The sequence below is a fragment of the Schistocerca americana genome, chromosome 9 (assembly GCF_021461395.2).
Source record: "Schistocerca americana isolate TAMUIC-IGC-003095 chromosome 9, iqSchAmer2.1, whole genome shotgun sequence".
Lineage (NCBI taxonomy): Eukaryota > Metazoa > Arthropoda > Insecta > Orthoptera > Acrididae > Schistocerca > Schistocerca americana.
In genome coordinates this window covers 58,651,442-58,671,580 of record NC_060127.1, presented here as the reverse complement: position 1 = coordinate 58,671,580, position 20,139 = coordinate 58,651,442, and the positions used below count along the sequence as shown (strand labels likewise).

The 20,139-nt window shown below is 43.0% G+C and overlaps 1 protein-coding gene across 1 annotated transcript in view; it reads left to right on the top strand.

The window, feature by feature from the left end:
- Positions 1 to 18,704, top strand: part of LOC124550627 (venom serine protease Bi-VSP-like) — a 185,413-nt gene extending 166,709 nt beyond the window's left edge. Inside the window, exon 6 of the mRNA XM_047125349.1 lies at positions 18,280 to 18,704. Within this exon, the coding sequence (XP_046981305.1) occupies positions 18,280 to 18,450 (171 nt within the window). The 3' untranslated portion in view covers positions 18,451 to 18,704. The remainder of the gene's footprint in view (positions 1 to 18,279) is intronic.
- Positions 18,705 to 20,139: the final 1,435 nt, after the last annotated feature.

Genomic DNA, 20,139 nt, shown 5'->3' with positions numbered 1-20,139 from the left:
GTTTCACTTCTTAATATCAGTCAACATTTTTTTCATGATTCGAAGAAAACACTTAAAAAATATTGCTATCTCAATCCATCATAACTTCACTGCACTATACCTGATTCTAGAGCCCAATCAAGTATGCCATTACACAACTACAACTGACTCATTGCTCGGTCAGATACAAACTGACTACTGCTTGTTACAAATGCAGATCAAGTGCTGTGATAAATAAAGTCACAGTACATAGATTTGTGTATATAACGATCTTTACATACACAAAGTCTAATACAATTTACCACCTTGTTAAACATTTTCAGAATTATTCATGCGATTACAAAGAATGGTAATATTTCCAAATCATGATTATAGTTTTATCTTTTTGAATCATAAGAAACAGTATTGTGTATCATGAGGTTCATTACTTTCACCTGCATAGTATCGTAATATACAATATTTCGTGAAAAATGAGGTGTGTTCAGCAGTTCCGTTACAATAGCCCACCAAGAAATTTGTAAGCATGCACATGCAAAAAATTATTATATCACTAATATAATGAAACCATGCAAAGTCGTGTTTTGACAAAGAAAAGCAAATTACTTTCCTTACTGAAATGTGTTTGACTTATTTAGACCTAATGATGATGAAGTATTTTTTAAATCAAATACATTAAATGACCTTTTGCACATAGGATTAGAAAATGATTGGTTAACTAATTAAATACTACTAGACATAATTATATTTAATACTTAAGTTTTTCATAAAATGAAGTTCTTTACATTTGACATGCAAAGCCATATGTACTTTGACAAACTGCCTATTGACTTCTGTCAAGAAGCCAATAGACAGTTTGTCAAAAAGTGGCCACGAAAGACTTAACAAATCTGCATATGCACTTTCTTCACTTTCTTCTTTGGTGTTTATAGCAGCAGATTAGTACAGCTGATTTATGGTCTCTCTTCACTTCGTTACAAGAAAATGGCACAAACATCAAACCTTTTGTTTTCTTTCACTTGACTCAATTTTATCATTTTGGAGTCCTTTACATTTCATTTTTATCTTATTTCAAATACATTAGTCTTGTTTCATATCTTACTTTGGTAAAATACTCTGTTACATTAGTGAGAATGCTTTTTGCTGCTTGTCACAGTAGATTGTCCTTTATGCAGGGTGACAATTATTGATCTATATGAAATAAAATCGTCATAACTTCTGAACCATTTGCATTTGGACGTTCAAACTCCATGGTTGGCCGTGGAGAATGATGGCAATTAGTACTACAGGTATACATTGGTTTGCGACGAAGCACTCTTTCGTTTGGATGGGTTCATCAATAAGCAAAATTGGCGCATTTCGCGATCGAGAAGTCTCTTCACCCTCAACAGATGACTGTGCGGTGGACAATGTCCAGTCACGGAATAATCAGTGCGATATTCCTTGATGGCACAGTGACTAATAAATGGTACATGAAGATTTGGAAAATAATTTCATCCCCATCATCCAAAGTGACCCTTATTTCGACAAGATGTGGCTCATGCAGCATGGAGCTCGACTCCATCAATGCAGGAGAGTGTTTGGTATCCTGAAGGCGCACTCTGGGGACCACATTTTTGCTCTGATATACCCAGAGAGCACTGGTACGGGCCTCGATTGACTGCCATATTCTCTTGATCTGAACATATGTGCCTCCTTTTTGTGGGGCTATATTAAGATGTACAGTGATAACCCCAAAACGACTGCTGATCTGGAAACAGCTATTCAAGAGGTCATCGATAGCATCTATGTTCCAAAACTCCAGCACGTCATGCAGGATTTTGTTATTCGTTTGCGCCACAACATTGTCAAGGATGGCAGGCATGTGGAACATGTCATTACCAAACTCTTAATATCCATAGTGACGTTTACATGTTGAATAAAGTGTACGCTTGCAACTAATTTACCTTTTCTTTTCGTATAGTTCAATAACTGTCATCGTATATGAATGTGATGGCAGCTACAGAAAGTATCACTTATTAGTTTCTGGTGACATTTCCAGCTATACATAAGTAAATGGGTATAAAGGCCAAATACCTGGGATTAACTTAATATGGAAGAACTTGTCAAACATGAATTTCTTAAAGCAAAACATATTGACCAAAAGAACAGGTCAGAGTCAACAATAGTTTAACTTTATACAGTCCATAAAATAATCATATCATCACTTAACATTTTTTTCTTTTTTTTGTCATCAGTCTACTGACTGGTTTGATGCGGCCCGCCACGAATTCCTTTCCGGTAAATCGGTAATCCTTGTCAACTCCTGTTAACTCAGACACTGCTCTGATTGTTAAAGGGCGATCTTGTCGAACAAGTTTACCGATTTTTTCAATGTTTGCATCGGTTTTTGCTGACAATGGTCTGCCAGTGCGAGTGTCATCACTGGTGTCTTCGCGGCCATCTTTAAATCGTTTAAACCACTCAAACACTTGTGTTCGCGATAAACAATCATCGCAGTACATTTGTTGTAACATTACAAACGATTCACTTGCAGATTTGTCTAGTTTGAAACAAAATTTGATGTTAACACGCTGTTCTTTCTGTACACTCAACATTTTCCGACGCACAGACAAAACGTCAACTACTTAAAACAGACGCCACGGGCAGACTGAGTGCCGGAGGCAGATGAAACTCGAGCAGTAGGCGGAGCGAGAGTCACGTGACAGTCCACGCGACTTTCAGCCTTATTGCATTCGTTTTATTGTTTCACCAGTACTAGTCCGGTTTTTTTCTAGCCACACCTCGTATTCTACACATCAACTTGAATAGTCGTTTTGTTGCCATTTCCCCCAATGATTTTAGAAATTCTGATGCAATGTTATCTATCCCTTCTGCCTTATTTGACCATAAGTCCTCCAAAGCTCTTTTAAATTCCGATTTTAATACTGGATCCCCTATCTCTTCTAAATCGACTCCTGTTTCTTCTTCTATCACATCAGACAAATCTTCACCCTCATAGAGGCTTTCAATGTATTCTTTCCACCTATCTACTCTCTCCTCTGCATTTAACAGTGGAATTCCCGTTGCACTCTTAATGTTACCACCGTTGCTTTTAATGTCACCAAAGGTTGTTTTGACTTTCCTGTGTGCTGAGTCTGTCCTTCCAACAATCATATCTTTTTCGATATCTTCACATTTGTCCTGCAGCCATTTCGTCTTAGCTTCCCTGCACTTCCTATTTATTTCATTCCTCAGCGACTTGTATTTCTGTATTCCTGATTTTCCCGGAACATGTTTGTACTTCCTCCTTTTATCAATCAACTGTAGTATTTCTTCTGTTACCCATGGTTTCTTCGCAGCTACCTTCTTTGAACCTATGTTTTCCTTCCCAACTTCTGTGATGCCCCTTTTTAGAGATGTCCATTCCTCTTCAACTGTACTGCCTACTGCACTATTCCTTATTGCTGTATCTATAGCGTTAGAGAACTTCAAACGTATCTCGTCATTCCTTAGTACTTCCGTATCCCACTTCTTTGCATATTGATTCTTCCTGACTAATGTCTTGAACTTCAGCCTACTCTTCATCACTACTATATTGTGATCTGAGTCTATATCTGCTCCTGGGTACGCCTTACAATCCAGTATCTGATTTCGGAATCTCTGTCTGACCATGATGTAATCTAATTGAAATCTTCCCATATCTCCCGGCCTTTTCCAAGTATACCTCCTCCTCTTGTGATTCTTGAACAGGGTATTCGCTATTACTAGCTGAAACTTGTTACAGAACTCAATTAGTCTTTCTCCTCTTTCATTCCTTGTCTCAAGCCCATATTCTCCTGTAACCTTTTCTTCTACTCCTTCCCCTACAACTGCATTCCAGTCGCCCATGACTATTAGATTTTCGTCCCCCTTTACATACTGCATTACCCTTTCAATATCCTCATACACTTTCTCTATCTGTTCATCTTCAGCTTGCGACGTCGGCATGTATACCTGAACTATCGTTGTCGGTGTTGGTCTGCTGTTGATTCTGATTAGAACAACCCGGTCACTGAACTGTTCACAGTAACACACCCTCTGGCCTACCTTCCTATTCATAACGAATCCCACACCTGTTATACCATTTTCTGCTGCTGTTGATATTACCCGATATTCATCTGACCAGAAATCCTTGTCTTCCTTCCACTTCACTTCACTGACCCCTACTATATCTAGATTGAGCCTTTGCATTTCCCTTTTCAGATTTTCTAGTTTCCCTACCACGTTCAAGCTTCTGACAGTCCACGCCCTGACCTAACATATACAGAGACATATTATTAAAATGTGGTATTTAGTACCTACACAATTGCATATCAAGCTGTTTTTGTATGAACTTTGCCATAGTCAAACAATAATGAATAAAGTTTCTTAAATTCAGCATTAAACCTTTTCATCAACATCTCCACAACATCAAACACATCATAATGTATCTTCCACATCTCACAGAGACAGTGTTTCATTATATCATCTCAGCTCATTCCTAAACCCATCAACTTCATATAATAGATAATTTTGTAAGCAATATGTTCATAGATAAACTGAAAAAATATCAATACATATATTTGACTCAGCTATTCATTCAGAAAGTATTACAATTATTACCTATTATTAACAACACCATCATCTGTAAGTTCTGAAAAACCAGATTTCTTGTTTTCATAGCATCTTTTACATAATGTTACTAAGACAACAATTTCAAACTCATCATCATGTATCAAGTAGGATTTCGAAAACTTCAGTTCATAACCAGATTTTAGTTCTTCTATCATAATACAAGTGCTGTGTGTGAGCTGACATTGTACAAACAATAACTCATCTTCATAATGACAAAGTAAGTTTCCTACAAGGACAATAGACATAATTTCAGATATTCAGATATATTTTAGCAGTTTAACACAAAATATATTACCACATGGATTCTGTTAAATGGCAAATTTTATGTTATTCATCAGATGTCAGTTTAGTTGTCAAAAGGAATATCATATAGTTTTGAAAAGTAACATAGCTTTAAAATGGATTATTTGCAGAAGACATACTGTACTTACTAGTAATAGGAACAAGAGATAAGTATTGTTCAAACACTGCAACTAGGGAAGCCTAGGGAAGCACAGTGCCTCAAAATATCTGGATGGAAGGAAAAGCAGAAAACTGGTACTGTTGCAGAAGTTTAGCTCAAACTACTGCTTATGAACAGCAGGAGATAGAAAGGGTAGCTGTAGTTACAAGGCAATACAGTAAGAATAAGAAAGTGGGGGCCTCAAAAATTAAGGTGGGTAGCATCTGACATGAACATAAAATTATAACAAAGATTGGCAGAATGGATGACTATGGTCATGTCCCAAACAGCATCATCAGAAACTTTATCATGAAAATTTGTCTGAATCTTGGCTCTGTATACAAGAGGGGATGTGAAAATGAAGATGAGTATGTGAATTTACACATAAGGGAAACATTACTAATATATATATATATATATATATATATATATATATATATATATATATATATATACACTCCTGGAAATTGAAATAAGAACACCGTGAATTCATTGTCCCAGGAAGGGGAAACTTTATTGACACATTCCTGGGGTCAGATACATCACATGATCACACTGACAGAACCACAGGCACGTAGACACAGGTAACAGAGCATGCACAATGTCGGCAGAAGTACAGTCTATATCCACCTTTCGCAGCAATGCAGGCTGCTATTCTCCCATGGAGAAGATCGTAGAGATGCTGGATGTAGTCCTGTGGAACGGCTTGCCATGCCATTTCCACCTGGCGCCTCAGTTGGACCAGCGTTCGTGCTGGACGTGCAGACCGCGTGAGACGACGCTTCATCCAGTCCCAAACATGCTCAATGGGGGACAGATCCGGAGATCTTGCTGGCCAGGGTAGTTGACTTACACCTTCTAGAGCACGTTGGGTGGCACGGGATACATGCGGACGTGCATTGTCCTGTTGGAACAGCAAGTTCCCTTGCCGGTCTAGGAATGGTAGAACGATGGGTTCGATGACGGTTTGGATGTACCGTGCACTATTCAGTGTCCCCTCGACGATCACCAGTGGTGTACGGCCAGTGTAGGAGATCGCTCCCCACACCATGATGCCGGGTGTTGGCCCTGTGTGCCTCGGTCGTATGCAGTCCTGATTGTGGCGCTCACCTGCACGGCGCCAAACACGCATACGACCATCATTGGCACCAAGGCAGAAGCGACTCTCATCGTTGAAGACGACACGTCTCCATTCGTCCCTCCATTCACGCCTGTCGCGACACCACTGGAGGCGGGCTGCACGATGTTGGGGCGTGAGCGGAAGACGGCCTAACGGTGTGCGGGACCGTAGCCCAGCTTCATGGAGACGGTTGCGAATGGTCCTCGCCGATACCCCAGGAGCAACAGTGTCCCTAATTTGCTGGGAAGTGGCGGTGCGGTCCCCTACGGCACTGCGTAGGATCCTACGGTCTTGGCGTGCATCCGTGCGTCGCTGCGGTCCGGTTCCAGGTCGACGGGCACGTGCACCTTCCGCCGACCACTGGCGACAACATCGATGTACTGTGGAGACCTCACGCCCTACGTGTTGAGCAATTCGGCGGTACGTCCACCCTGCCTCCCGCATGCCCACTATACGCCCTCGCTCAAAGTCCGTCAACTGCACATACGGTTCACGTCCACGCTGTCGCGGCATGCTACCAGTGTTAAAGACCGATGGAGCTCCGTATGCCACGGTAAACTGGCTGACACTGACGGCGGCGGTGCACAAATGCTGCGCAGCTAGCGCCATTCGACGGCCAACACCGCGGTTCCTGGTGTATCCGCTGTGCCGTGCGTGTGATCATTGCTTGTACAGCCCTCTCGCAGTGTCCGGAGCAAGTATGATGGGTCTGACACACCGGTGTCAATGTGTTCTTTTTTCCATTTCCAGGAGTGTATATATACACCAAAAAAATACTGCAGCACCTCAATTCCGAGAGTTCCACAACCTGTACAGAACATTGGAATTGTAACACCATACAGCCAGACCTTCAGAGGTTGTACTCCAGATTTCTGTACACCTAATACCTAATACCTCTAATACCCAGTAGCACGTCCTCTTGCATTGGTGCATGTCTGCATTGGTGCATGTCTGCATTGGTCGTGGTATACTATTCACAAGTTCATCAAGGCACTATTGGTAAAGATTGTCCCACTCCTCACCGGCGATTTGGTGTAGATCCCTCAGAGTGGTTGATGGATCACATCTTCCATAAACAGCCCTTTCAATCTATCCCTGGCATGTTCGATAAGGCTCATGTCTGGAGAACGTGCCGGCCACCCTAGTCGAGCGATGTCGTTATCCTGAAGGAAGTCATTCACAAGATGTGCACGATGGGGGCGCGAATTGTCGTCCATGCTGCTGATATGGTTGCACTATCAGTCGGAGGATGGCATTCACGTATCGCACAGGCGTTATGGCACCTCCCATAATCACCAGTGGCGTACGTCGGCCCCACATACTGCCACCCCAAAACAGCAGGGAATTTCCACGTTCAGCCTCGTTGGGTTGCCTCCATACATGTCTTCGACAATTGTCTGGTTGAAGAAATATGCGACACTCATTGGTGAAGAGAACGTGATGCCAATCCTGAGCGGTCCATTTGGCATGTTGTTGGGCCCATTTGTACCACGCTGTATGGTGTCGTGGTTGCAAAGATGGACCTCGCCATGAATGTCGGGAGTTAAGTTGCGCATCGTGCAACCTATTGCACACAGTTTGAGTCGTAACACGACGTCCCGTGGCTGCACGAAAAGCGTTATTCAACACGGTGGCGTTGCTGTCAGGGTTCCTCCGAGCCATAATCCGTAGGTATCTGTCATCCACTGGAGTAGTAGCCCTTTGGCGGTCTGATTGAGGCATGTCATTGACAGTTCCTGTGTCTCTGTATTTCCTCCATGTCCGAACAACATCGTTTTGTTAACTCCGAGATTCCTGGACGCTTCCCTTGTTGACAGCCCTTCCTGGCACAATGTAACATTGCGGACGCGATTGAACCGCGGTATTGACCATCTAGGCATGGTTGAACTACAGACAACACGAACCGTGTACCTCCTTCCTGGTGGAATGAGTGGAACTGATCAGCTGTCGAACGCCCTCCATCTAGCAGGTCCTGCTCGTGCATGGTTGTGATCTTTGGGCTGGTTTAGTGAACAGTCAAAGGGACTGTGTCTGTTATATATATATATATATATATATATATATATATATATATATATATATATATATACATATATGTACAGGAATGTACGCAATCTGACAAAGATACTATGAGAAAACAAGGGGAAACACTAAAGAGAAGACATGATGATGATGGTAAAGCAAAAATAACAATATTTAAGGCTGACGATTATGTACTGGTCATATCACACAAAATGCGCAAAATTTTAAATACAGAACTAAAAAAGTTTATCGACATATACATTGCTCCATTCGAAATTTCGGAAAACGCACATCCTAGTGTAAATTGTTTGATTTATCCAAAACGTAGGAAACTACAGGGGCTTAGGAGTGTTACATCTTCGAAACCATATAAACAGAAGGGTAAAAATTCTTTTCGAATTTGAAGTTAAAGGAAAAGGGCTCTCACTGGAAAAAAATTGCATGTTTTCTTGTACTAATCGAAAATTGAAGGATGCGTTTGAGATTAGTCAGAACTATGGACATCTACATAATTACCATTATTTTCACTATTTTATTTGCAGTAAATCAACAGTATATAGTGATGAGGAAAGATTCCCTCATCCCCCTAAGAGGAATACATGATGTGCATGGCTAGCACAGTACCTCGAGCTGTTTCATCCTCATTTTCTGTGCCACATCCTCCTCCTCTATCCTTAAATCTATCATTGTTATCTCTTTCTATCCATACTATCTCTCTTCTGTTTGAATGAATAATATTTATGATGTTCACATTTTTTGTCTCCTAAATTGTCTTATTAGCCATTGGTCTTTGTCAATAATTTAATTGTATCTCCAATACCTGTAAACTAAACGAATTTTCATTACAATCTCAAAATAAATTATTGAGTATTTGTCACTTATATAGGCTATATACAGAAACACACACACACGCGCGCACACACACACACACACACACACACACACACACACGCACCCATTCAATATATACATGGTGTACATAAAGTCAGGGGAACACTTTCGGTTATTTATTGCACCAGGACTAAACACAGTACAGATGTCATACAAATTGCATTTTGAAGAGAAACTGTGAAAGTCACTTTACAAACATTCGATATGTGAACCGTGAATGACCAGGCAGACGTCAGTACGGTAACTGAATTCTTGCCATAACCGTCCCAGCGTGGCAGGGTCGTCTATGACAGGCGCTTCCCGTATTCTCTCCCGGAGTTCTGCTACATCACGTGCTAGAGGTGGCACATACACCAGATCTTTAATGTGTCCCCAAAGAAAGAAGTCACATGGAGTGAGATCTGGTGATTGGGGAGGCCGTTCCATGAAACAGCTGTCCTCTTCTGTAACACAGCTGATGCATCAATGTGGCAGCTCTGTGTTCAGGTACCCACGAACTTCGTGATGAAAATGGGGTGGAGACCCATCCTGCTGAAAGATGAATGGAGAATCCAGTTGCATTTGAGGCATCAGCCATTGCTGCAACATGGCCAAGGGATTCACGACACACCAATTTCTTTGGATTCCTTATGAATGTATCTTGTACGTGCTCCACATTCACTTCACTCACACTCGGACGTCTGCTTCTCTTTGCCAGGCACAAGCGACATGTCATAACGAATTTGTTGTGCCATTGGTAAATGGTCTTCCTTGTTGGTGCCTTCTTACCACACTTGATACCAAACGTCCGCTGAACAGCTGTAGCACACTTGTTTTTGTCGAACTCCAACACAGAGAATGCTCGGTCCGCATCTGAAATAGCCATGTTTGCGACTAGCGCTGACTATCGGCAAATTACCAAACTACACGAAAAAAACTTTCAGGGTTTCTCTTCAAAATGACGTAAGTATGATAACTCTACAATGTTTGGTATTTGTGCAATAAATAATTGAAAGTGTTCCTGGACTTTATGTTCACCCTATATACATATATATATACACACTCCTGGAAATGGAAAAAAGAACACCTTGACACCTGTGTGTCAGACCCACCATACTTGCTCCGGACACTGCGAGAGGGCTGTACAAGCAATGATCACATGCACGGCACAGCGGACACACCAGGAACCGTGGTGTTGGCCGTCGAATGGCGCTAGCTGCGCAGCATTTGTGCACCGCCGCCGTCAGTGTCAGCCAGTTTGCCGTGGCATACGGAGCTCCATCGCAGTCTTTAACACTGGTAGCATGCCGCGACAGCGTGGACGTGAACCGTATGTGCAGTTGACGGACTTTGAGCAAGGGCGTATAGTGGGCATGCGGGAGGCCGGGTGGACGTACCGCCGAATTGCTCAACACGTGGGGCGTGAGGTCTCCACAGTACATCGTTGTTGTCGCCAGTGGTCGGCGGAAGGTGCACGTGCCCGTCGACCTGGGACCGGACCGCAGCGACGCACGGATGCACGCCAAGACCGTAGGATCCTACGCAGTGCCGTAGGGGACCGCACCGCCACTTCCCAGCAAATTAGGGACACTGTTGCTCCTGGGGTATCGGCGAGGACCATTCGCAACCGTCTCCATGAAGCTGGGCTACGGTCCCGCACACCGTTAGGCCGTCTTCCGCTCACGCCCCAACATCGTGCAGCCCGCCTCCAGTGGTGTCGCGACAGGCGTGAATGGAGGGACGAATGGAGACGTGTCGTCTTCAGCGATGAGAGTCGCTTCTGCCTTGGTGCCAATGATGGTCGTATGCGTGTTTGGCGCCGTGCAGGTGAGCGCCACAATCAGGACTGCATACGACCGAGGCACACAGGGCCAACACCCGGCATCATGGTGTGGGGAGCGATCTCCTACACTGGCCGTACACCACTGGTGATCGTCGAGGGGACGCTGAATAGTGCACGGTACATCCAAACCGTCATCGAACCCATCGTTCTACCATTCCTAGACCGGCAAGGGAACTTGCTGTTCCAACAGGACAATGCACGTCCGCATGTATCCCGTGCCACCCAACGTGCTCTAGAAGGTGTAAGTCAACTACCCTGGCCAGCAAGATCTCCGGATCTGTCCCCCATTGAGCATGTTTGGGACTGGAAGAAGCGTCGTCTCACGCGGTCTGCACGTCCAGCACGAACGCTGGTCCAACTGAGGCGCCAGGTGGAAATGGCATGGCAAGCCGTTCCACAGGACTACATCCAGCATCTCTACGATCGTCTCCATGGGAGAACAGCAGCCTGCATTGCTGCGAAAGGTGGATATACACTGTACTAGTGCCGACATTGTGCCAGCTCTGTTGCCTGTGTCTATGTGCCTGTGGTTCTGTCAGTGTGATCATGTGATGTACCTGACCCGAGGAATGTGTCAATAAAGTTTCCCCTTCCTGGGACAATGAATTCACGGTGTTCTTATTTCAATTTCCAGGAGTGTATATATATATATATATATATATATATATATATATGTGTGTGTGTGTGTGTGTGTGTGTGTGTGTGTGTGTGTGTGTGTGTGTGTGTCTGTGTCTGTAATATCTTCAAAAGCATTTATGGGCTCATACCATGTTGGATGTTTATGGCTACAAAGCGTATGAGACCATGACCAATTTCATGCATGTATGTCCCTGCTGAATTCAGTAATGATTTATAAACTGAATTGAAAACATGTTTAGCTATAAATGACTTGCAGTTTTTTGGCACAAATTACGAACGATTATCTGATAAAATAACTTTTGCTTTCCCTACATTCTTAAAATAATCTTTTTTCAGTTTTTCCAATGATTTCTTTCCTTGTAGCTTTCATAATATAGTACACTAGAAGAAAACATCAAGCATGACAAAAATATAATATTGTCTACATTTATATTTTGGCAACGTTCTGTAGTGCAAAGGTTTTACAGGAATAATGTGTTGCATTTCACCTTGATGTGTCCTATTACTTATCTTGACTCACTGACACTTATCACAGTTTGATAATTCTCTTCTTACCTTTGTATCTACGTTATAATAATAAACATTTTCCTGTAGGTTTTGCGTACGTATTTGTGTTCCACAATGACCATAGTTTTCATGCGTTTATCTAATTAGTCTCTGTGCTTTGTCTTCTGACCAACTTAATTTCAGTTTGTCAGACTCTGTATCAGTTCTCCTAAACAGTTTCCTTTGAATACTTTATAATATTTAACTAATTTCCCATAATTCTTTAGCAGAACAACTTTTTAGCATTATTTTGACTTCAACTGAGTCTGTTACACAAAGAGTTAGTATTTTTTTCTTACTGTATACCTTTCATTTACTCCATCGCTGTAGTCTTGCACAACAACGAGCCAATTTAAGCAGGACGTAAGGCTTGCCACTAGCCGGACTTTAGCGACCTCCAAGCCGCCTAAGTCAAACATCAGCAGAGAGGAGAGACAAGGACTGAAATTGTTGCAGAAAGATGAAGATCTAGTTGTTTTACCTGTTGACAAGGGGAACGCCACGGTAATCCTCAATGCTACAGATTACCACAAGGAAGTTGGCTTGTAACTGGGGGGATAGCACATATCGGATTCTCATATGGGATCTCACATCGGCGATCAGCAGGAAGACAAGGGAGCTAGTAAAAAACTCTGGCCTCTCCGACGAACTGGTGAAGGACTTACGGCCGAGAGCACCTAGTCCACCAAAATTGTACGGTTTGCCAAAGGTTCATAAGGAGAACGTCCCGTTGAGACCGATTGTTAACGCTATTGGTTCTACTACGTACAGCCTTGCAAAACAGTTAACTAAATTGTTGGTGCCTATAGTTGGTCACTGCCCACATCATATTAAGAATTCAAAAATGTTTGTTGATATCATAAAACAAATGAAGATAGGCCCAAGTGATATCATGGTCAGCCTCGGCGTGGTTTCTTTGTTCACCAAAGTACCTGTGGATGACACATTACAACTGTTGGCTCCTCATTTTTCGTCAGAAATTTTGAAGTTGTTCCGGCATACTTTGACGACCACTTACTTTTTACACAGTGGAAATTATTATGAAATGACGGATGGAACAGCCATGGGTTCGCCACTATCACCAGCAATAGCGAATTTTTTCATGGAGGATTTTGAAGAACGAGCGTTGAGCAGCGCTCACCTCCGCCCATCATGCTTCTACAGATACGTCGACGATACTTTTTTAATCTGGTCACATGGCACTGACACGCTGCAGCAGTTCGAACATTTGAATAGTGTACATCCAAACATAAAATTTACAATGGAGGTAGAGAAGGAAGGGAAGTTACCTTTTTTAGATGTGTTGGTGGAGCGAAAATCGGATGGACGACTGTTCCATTCTCTGTACAGGAAGCCAACGCATACAGACTTATATCTGCATAGCCACAGCTTCCATCATCCGTCTCAGAAGAGAACTATGCTGAATACTTTAGTACACAGAACCAGGACTATTTTCGACAAGGACCACCTCGGTCCCCGGATTAACCATTTGACGACTGTTTTCAAGAGGAATGGTTATTCTGCCGGTGAAATTACATCAGTATTGTCCAAGAAAGTAAGACACGATGCCGTCCATAAACAAGAAGAGGACCAACACATAGCGCAGCTTCCATTTTGCGGTGTTACAACAAGCAAGATAGGCAGAGTCCTGAAGAGGCAAGGAATAAAACCAGTTTTCCGACCACCTAGGAAAATTAAGAAAATGTTGAGACCAGTCAAAGATAGTCTCGGCTTAAGGGTGCTGGGAATTTATAGCTTTCCTTGCGAATGCGGCAAGAATTACGTGGGCCAGTCTGTAAGAACCGTTGCCGACCGCTGCACCGAGCACCAGCACCACCTGAAATACAGGTATTTGGAAAAAATCAGCGGTGGCCGAACATAGCCTCCTTAACAAGCATAAGATTTTATTTGAAGAAACGAAAGTAATGGCCCACGCATCGAATTACTGGGACTCTGTGATCCGGGAAGCAGTCGAAATTAGACTTAGCGATAATAACTTTAACAGAGACAGCGGCTATGTACTTAGCAACACCTGGAAGAGTGCACTGGATAAAGAATAATCGCAGAGGAAAACTTCCCGCACTTTACCTCCTGATTCAAGGGATGGCGCTGCAAGCAACGCGGGATAGAAACTACATCTATGGAAGTAGAGGGCACCACTTCACTACGCGCCATATCGCTGTTGCTATGACGTATTCCGGCCAGTCAGAAGCCGTCCTTTGCATATAAAAGTGGGAGCCTCGCTAGTTTACGACAGTCAGTTTTAGCCCTGACGACGACCATGGAGGTAGTGGTCGAAAGTTTGGAGTTTTATCCTGAATTGACGCGGGATGTACACCGAGAAATTTTTATTCAAGAAATACGTCGCGAAAGAATTCGTAGCCATTCCAGATTGTTGAAATGTTGACAGAACTCTCGACAAGAGATTAATGTGCACATCCCACAATGTTGTTGCTATTAGAATATTGTCCACTAAGAGCGTTAGCTGGCTCCGCAATTCAGGTCCGAGTACTGTATCTAGGGCCTGAATGAAGACTCCTGAACTCACATTCAGACCGAATGGCAGAACTTTAAATTGGTAGCTTCTACCCGCATAGAGAAAAGCTGTATGCTTCCTAGATTCTTCTACTAGCTTGACCTGCCAGGACGAAGTGCAAAGGTCGAATGTGGTGAAGTACTTTTTGCCGTGAAATCTTAGAATCAGTTCGTCAATATTTTCTGGGTGCGTTCTGTCTGGAACGATAATAGTGTTGATCTGACGGGCATCCAGAACTAGGTGAACTTTACCACCTGGCTTGGGTGAGACCAACAATCGACTGCAGTATGGACTGCATGAAGTTTCGATGAGATTCCACTCCATCATTTGATGAGTTTCTTCTTTAACAGGTTGACGTAGCCCCCATGGTATCGAGTAAAAACTGTAACAATATGTGTCATGGGGATATATCTCCGCCAGTCTGTGTTCTCTTCCCGTATGAACTCCACACAAATTCTCTCACCATCAACATTAGTATCTGCATATCCCACTGAGAAGTCGAAGTGCATATCCTTCTTGCGTATCACCTCCATTCCTGTTGTACAGTCCTCCATCAACTTACTAATTATCAAGAACGCGCATAAAATCGCTGCATTTCCTAATCTTAACTCCAATAAAGTCTGTATACGTATATTCAGAGCCTTACTGCACACAGCTCCAATTACCTTGCAGTTACTTGCGGGAAAGACTGGTAATTTTGCATTTCGAGACAGTTTGTCAAACAAACATGCTGAAATAGCATTAATGTTGGCACCTGTGTCAAAAATTACCTTGACCGTTCTACCCAGAATCTCCGTATAAATCATCAGCGTAAAAAGTGCCATCCTTCTAGTGGCATATCCCCTTTCTTCTTCAGTCAGTTTATCCTCTAAATTATGACCATTCTGAACATACTCATTTTCTCATTGGAGACCCTGAAACGTCCCCTTAGAACAATTTATACAAGACTGTGCTTAAACTGACACACAATATTTTGTTAGCGCAACGCAATCTGACTTTCAATAATCCCTACAAAAGAATGGCCCTGACTAACATTAAACTATACCTTTCACAAATCACTTACCTCACAAAAATCTTCGCTACTCAAGCTACTGCAATACAGCGAGCGCCACTACTGCCAGTTAAATAAAAGATTCAAACTACTGAAGGCACTAACTACTGATAGGCATAGTTAGCAAATGAAAGATTTTAATAGAGAACAAACAATGTATTTACCTTAATAGTCATAATATATATAGCAGTTCATGACAAATTACGAAACTCCGCCATCTCTCTCCCCACATCCACCACTGCTGGCGGCTCACCTCCAACTGCGCAACGCTACGCGCTGTTCACATCCAGCTGCCGCTGCCCAACACTACAATGGCAGACAACAATGCAAACTAGACACAGACTGCACACAGCACAGCCAGTGATTTTTATACAGAGGTGGCGTTACCAATAAAAAAAACCTGAACAGCCTACTTACAACCCTCTCTCCACTGACGACCATTCCTCCGGGACACGATCCGGTCGCATTAGTTTAGCTGTTGGTTGGTTGATGATCTTGATTCATCTGTTAATCCGTAATTATCACCGGATTGTTTCTCTGGTTGGAGGTTGTTACTAGCAGTAGACTAGTCCGAGTTTGATGGCTGTTGCCAGTTGCTTTGTTTTTGTGGTCCACTTTGTGTGTTGTTTCCCTGGTTGTTTGCATACATAGGGTCAAAACGCCTGTCATACCTCCTGTTTTTCTTCAAGTGAGGTTGAAAATTCGGTGCATTTTCATTAAGTCAATGAACGTTGTTCATTTGTTGACGTTGGCGTGATTCGTGCTACCCGAATTGTTTTGCCTGTTATTGTGGTTCTGTTCATTCTGATTTCCAAAATATTTATTAAAGGAATTAGACGGACCACTATTTTGGTTTCTTTGTCTTAAATCTTCTTGGAGAAGGTCAACTGTGTCCACCACGGGTAGAAATTCCTCAACATCGGTTTCTGGTGCGTACATTAACTTCTCACGCACCTTTACCAAAAGTCAGGCATTAATAATTTTCACTATGTCCTTCTGAGGAACTGCTCTGGTTCAATATCTGGCCTTATTGAAATACTTCTCGAAGTATCTCCGAAGGTTGGCTGGTATGAAGGGTTTTGGATTGTACGCCTCTTTCTTCAAACGCTCCTGGATTCCCTTACACCAGTACCGGTTGAGAAAAGCCTTTTCAAATTCCTCATACGTCTGGCATGTCTCCATTACATCTGTACACCAAAAGTTTCCTTCGCCTTGTTTGCAGCCCGCGATGAAACTGATTTTCTGGGCATCAGACCGTGCCCTAGGCAAGACTCGTCTAGATCCTTGAATGCTTGGATTAACCGATCGCTTCTCCGGTAGAAAGGTCTGAAATTGTCGATGCTTTAGTAGCTTCTCTTCCATGTGCATCTGTGTGTACACATTATTGTTTGGTATATTGTCAGGGAATGTGTGTGACATCGCAACTTCACTTTTAGCTGTCGGTACAGAGCTACTCATTATGAACGTTGTTGCTTCCAAATTCGGCCTAATTTCGTCAGAAAATGTAACATAGGTTGTTGAAATCTTCGACTTGAGGTATGAATGTTTCTATTGCATGGTTTCCTCCATATCTTGTTTCCATCCGATAAGTTCGGCTTCGATTTGTTGCTTTACATTAGTCAATTCGGTTTGAATTTGTGCAGTATCGGTACTACGGATGCTGACCTTCGTTGAACTGCTTGCTGTAACTATGTAGCAACACACTGTGATACTCGTGTAGCAAAGTAGTAAAGGAGTTTTGCTATTTGGGGAGCACAATAACTGATGATGGTCGAAGTAGAGAGGATATAAAATGTAGACTGGCAATGGCAAGGAAAGCGTTTCTGAAGAAGAGGATTTTGTTAACATCGAGTATAGATTTAAGTGTCAGGAAGCCGTTTCTGAAAGTATTTGTATGGAGTGTAGCTATGTATGGAAGTGAAACATAGATGATAAATAGTTTGGACAACAAGAGAATAGAAGCTTTCGAAATGTGGTGCTAAAGAAGAATGCTGAAGATTAGATAGGTAGATCACATAACTAATGAGGAGGTATTGAATAGAATTGGGGAGGAGTTTGTGGCACAACTTGACAAGAAGAAGGGACCGGTTGATAGGACATGTTCTGAGGCATCAAGGGATCCCAAATTTAGCATTGGAGGGCAGCGTGGAGGGTAAAAATCGTAGAGGGAGACCAAGAGATGAATACACTAAGCAGATTCAGAAGGATGTAGGTTGCAGTAGGTACTGGGAGATGAAGAAGCTTGCACAGGATAGGGCAGAATGGAGAGCTGCATCAAACCAGTCTCAGGACTGCAGACCACAACAACAACAACATCGAACAACCATCAAGGAACTTCCTCTCCGGATGAAAATTCGCACCGAACAGGCTCGACGAGTTAGTGTCAAAACCACGTGTTTTCTACAGTCGCCGAATGGAAAAGTTACCCCAGCGCTGTAAATAGTGAGGGAGAATATATTTTTGGTGACCAAAGTACCTGTTATGTGTATCTTTTGCTACGAACTTATGCATCAATCCATTAGTTCAAGGGGTAACACTGTTGGTAAGCTTATTTCATAATTGCAGCAGAGGTGTAAGTAAACAACTGTCTGCATTGCAGGGAGATAGTGGCACTGCTCTGGTTCTCAAGACCGGCGGAGGGTTCAAGCAGATCGGGATAGCGGGCTATCTGACGAAGGACATCTGCGGCGCGGCCGGGGTGCCCGGCGCCTTCACCAGGGTTACCTCAGTCCTCGACTGGATCACCAAGACGGCCCAGATCAGCGTCTAGCGAGAAGCTGGCTCTGCTTGCCGCCCAGCTCCCAACTGACGCTGTCTCACTGCAAATGCTTCGACTTCGGTTCTGTCTCTGCTCTACCACAAACCTGGTGATGGGGTTACTGGATCCTAATCAAAATAAGAACACATCAGGATAGTACATTTAGTAACGGTGAAAAAATAATACGGTAGAATATATTTAGAATATGTTGTAATTCTCTGATGTACCCTACTCTATCGAATAAACGACTGTTTATTTCTTCACAACAGAGAAGCGATGGTGTCTTTCCGATGTAGCAATGGCTCTACATTCGGCAACGACTGTACTTTAGATTTCCAATAACATCGTTTTCATACTTTTCAACTCATTGACATTGAGTTTCCTGAATATTGCACATATTTAGATATTTATTAACATAAATAGTATTCATTTGGAGAATTGCTAAAATTTTGGAGAATCACGCCAATTTTTTTAAATTTACTATTTCAGTCTTATTTGGGTCTAGGACAGTGCACTGAAAACCAACATAAATCTGTCATTCATAAAATGTATCTCAGGACTGACGAGGCTGTATCAGTTATGTAGTGTTCAGTCTCTGAGGAAAGAGGGTACGTAGAGGACTGAGCATTTAACAGGCCACGGTGGAGGCTGTCGTATGTAATTCGGCACTTTGCTTGAAGGTCCTGTTTAGCAGCTCATTGTAATTCAACTTTTCTTTACAGCTGTTTCATACACTTCGACCTATATCAGTGAGTAGACGATATAACAAGTATGAACTTTCCACCATTCACCCTAATGGTTCCAAATACAGTACTGGCCATTAAAATTGCTACACCAGGAAGAAATGCAGATGATAAACGGGTATTCATTGGACAAATATATTGCACTACACTACACTATTACAATTTTCACGCAATTTGGGTGCATAGATCCTGAGAAATCAGTACCCAGAACAACCACCTCTGGCCGTAATAACGGCCTTCATACGCCTGGGCATTGAGTCAAACACACCTTGGATGGCGTGTACAGGTACAGCTGCCCATGCAGCTCCAACACGATATCACAATTCATCACGAGTAGTGGCTGGCGTAATGTGACGAGCCAGTTGCTCGGCCACCATTGCCAGACGTTTTCAATTGGTGAGATCTGGAGAATGTGCTCGGCAGGGCAGTAGTCGAACATTTTCTGTATCCAGAAAGGCCTGTACGGGACCTGCAACATGCGGTCGTGCATTATCCTGCTGAAATGTAGGGTTTCGCAGGGATCGAATGAAGGGTAGAGCCACGGGTCGTAACACATCTGAAATGTAACGTCCACTGTTCAAAGTGCCGTCAATGCGAACAAGAGGTGACCGAGACGTGTAACCAATGGCACCCCATACCATCACGTCGGGTGATACGCCAGTATGGCGATGACGAATAGACGCTTCCAATGTGGGTTCACGGCGATCTCACCAAACAGGGATGCGACGATCATGATACTTTAAAAAGAACCTGGATTCAACCGAAAAAATGACGTTTTGCCATTCGTGGACCCAGGTTAGTCGTTGAGTACACCATCGCAGGCGCTCCTGTCTGTCATGCAGCGTCGAGGGTAACCGCAGCCATGGTCTCCGAGCTGATAGTGCATGTTGCTGCAAACGTCGTGGGACCGTTCGTGCAGATGGTTGTCGTCTTGCAAACGTCCCCGTCTGTTGACTTA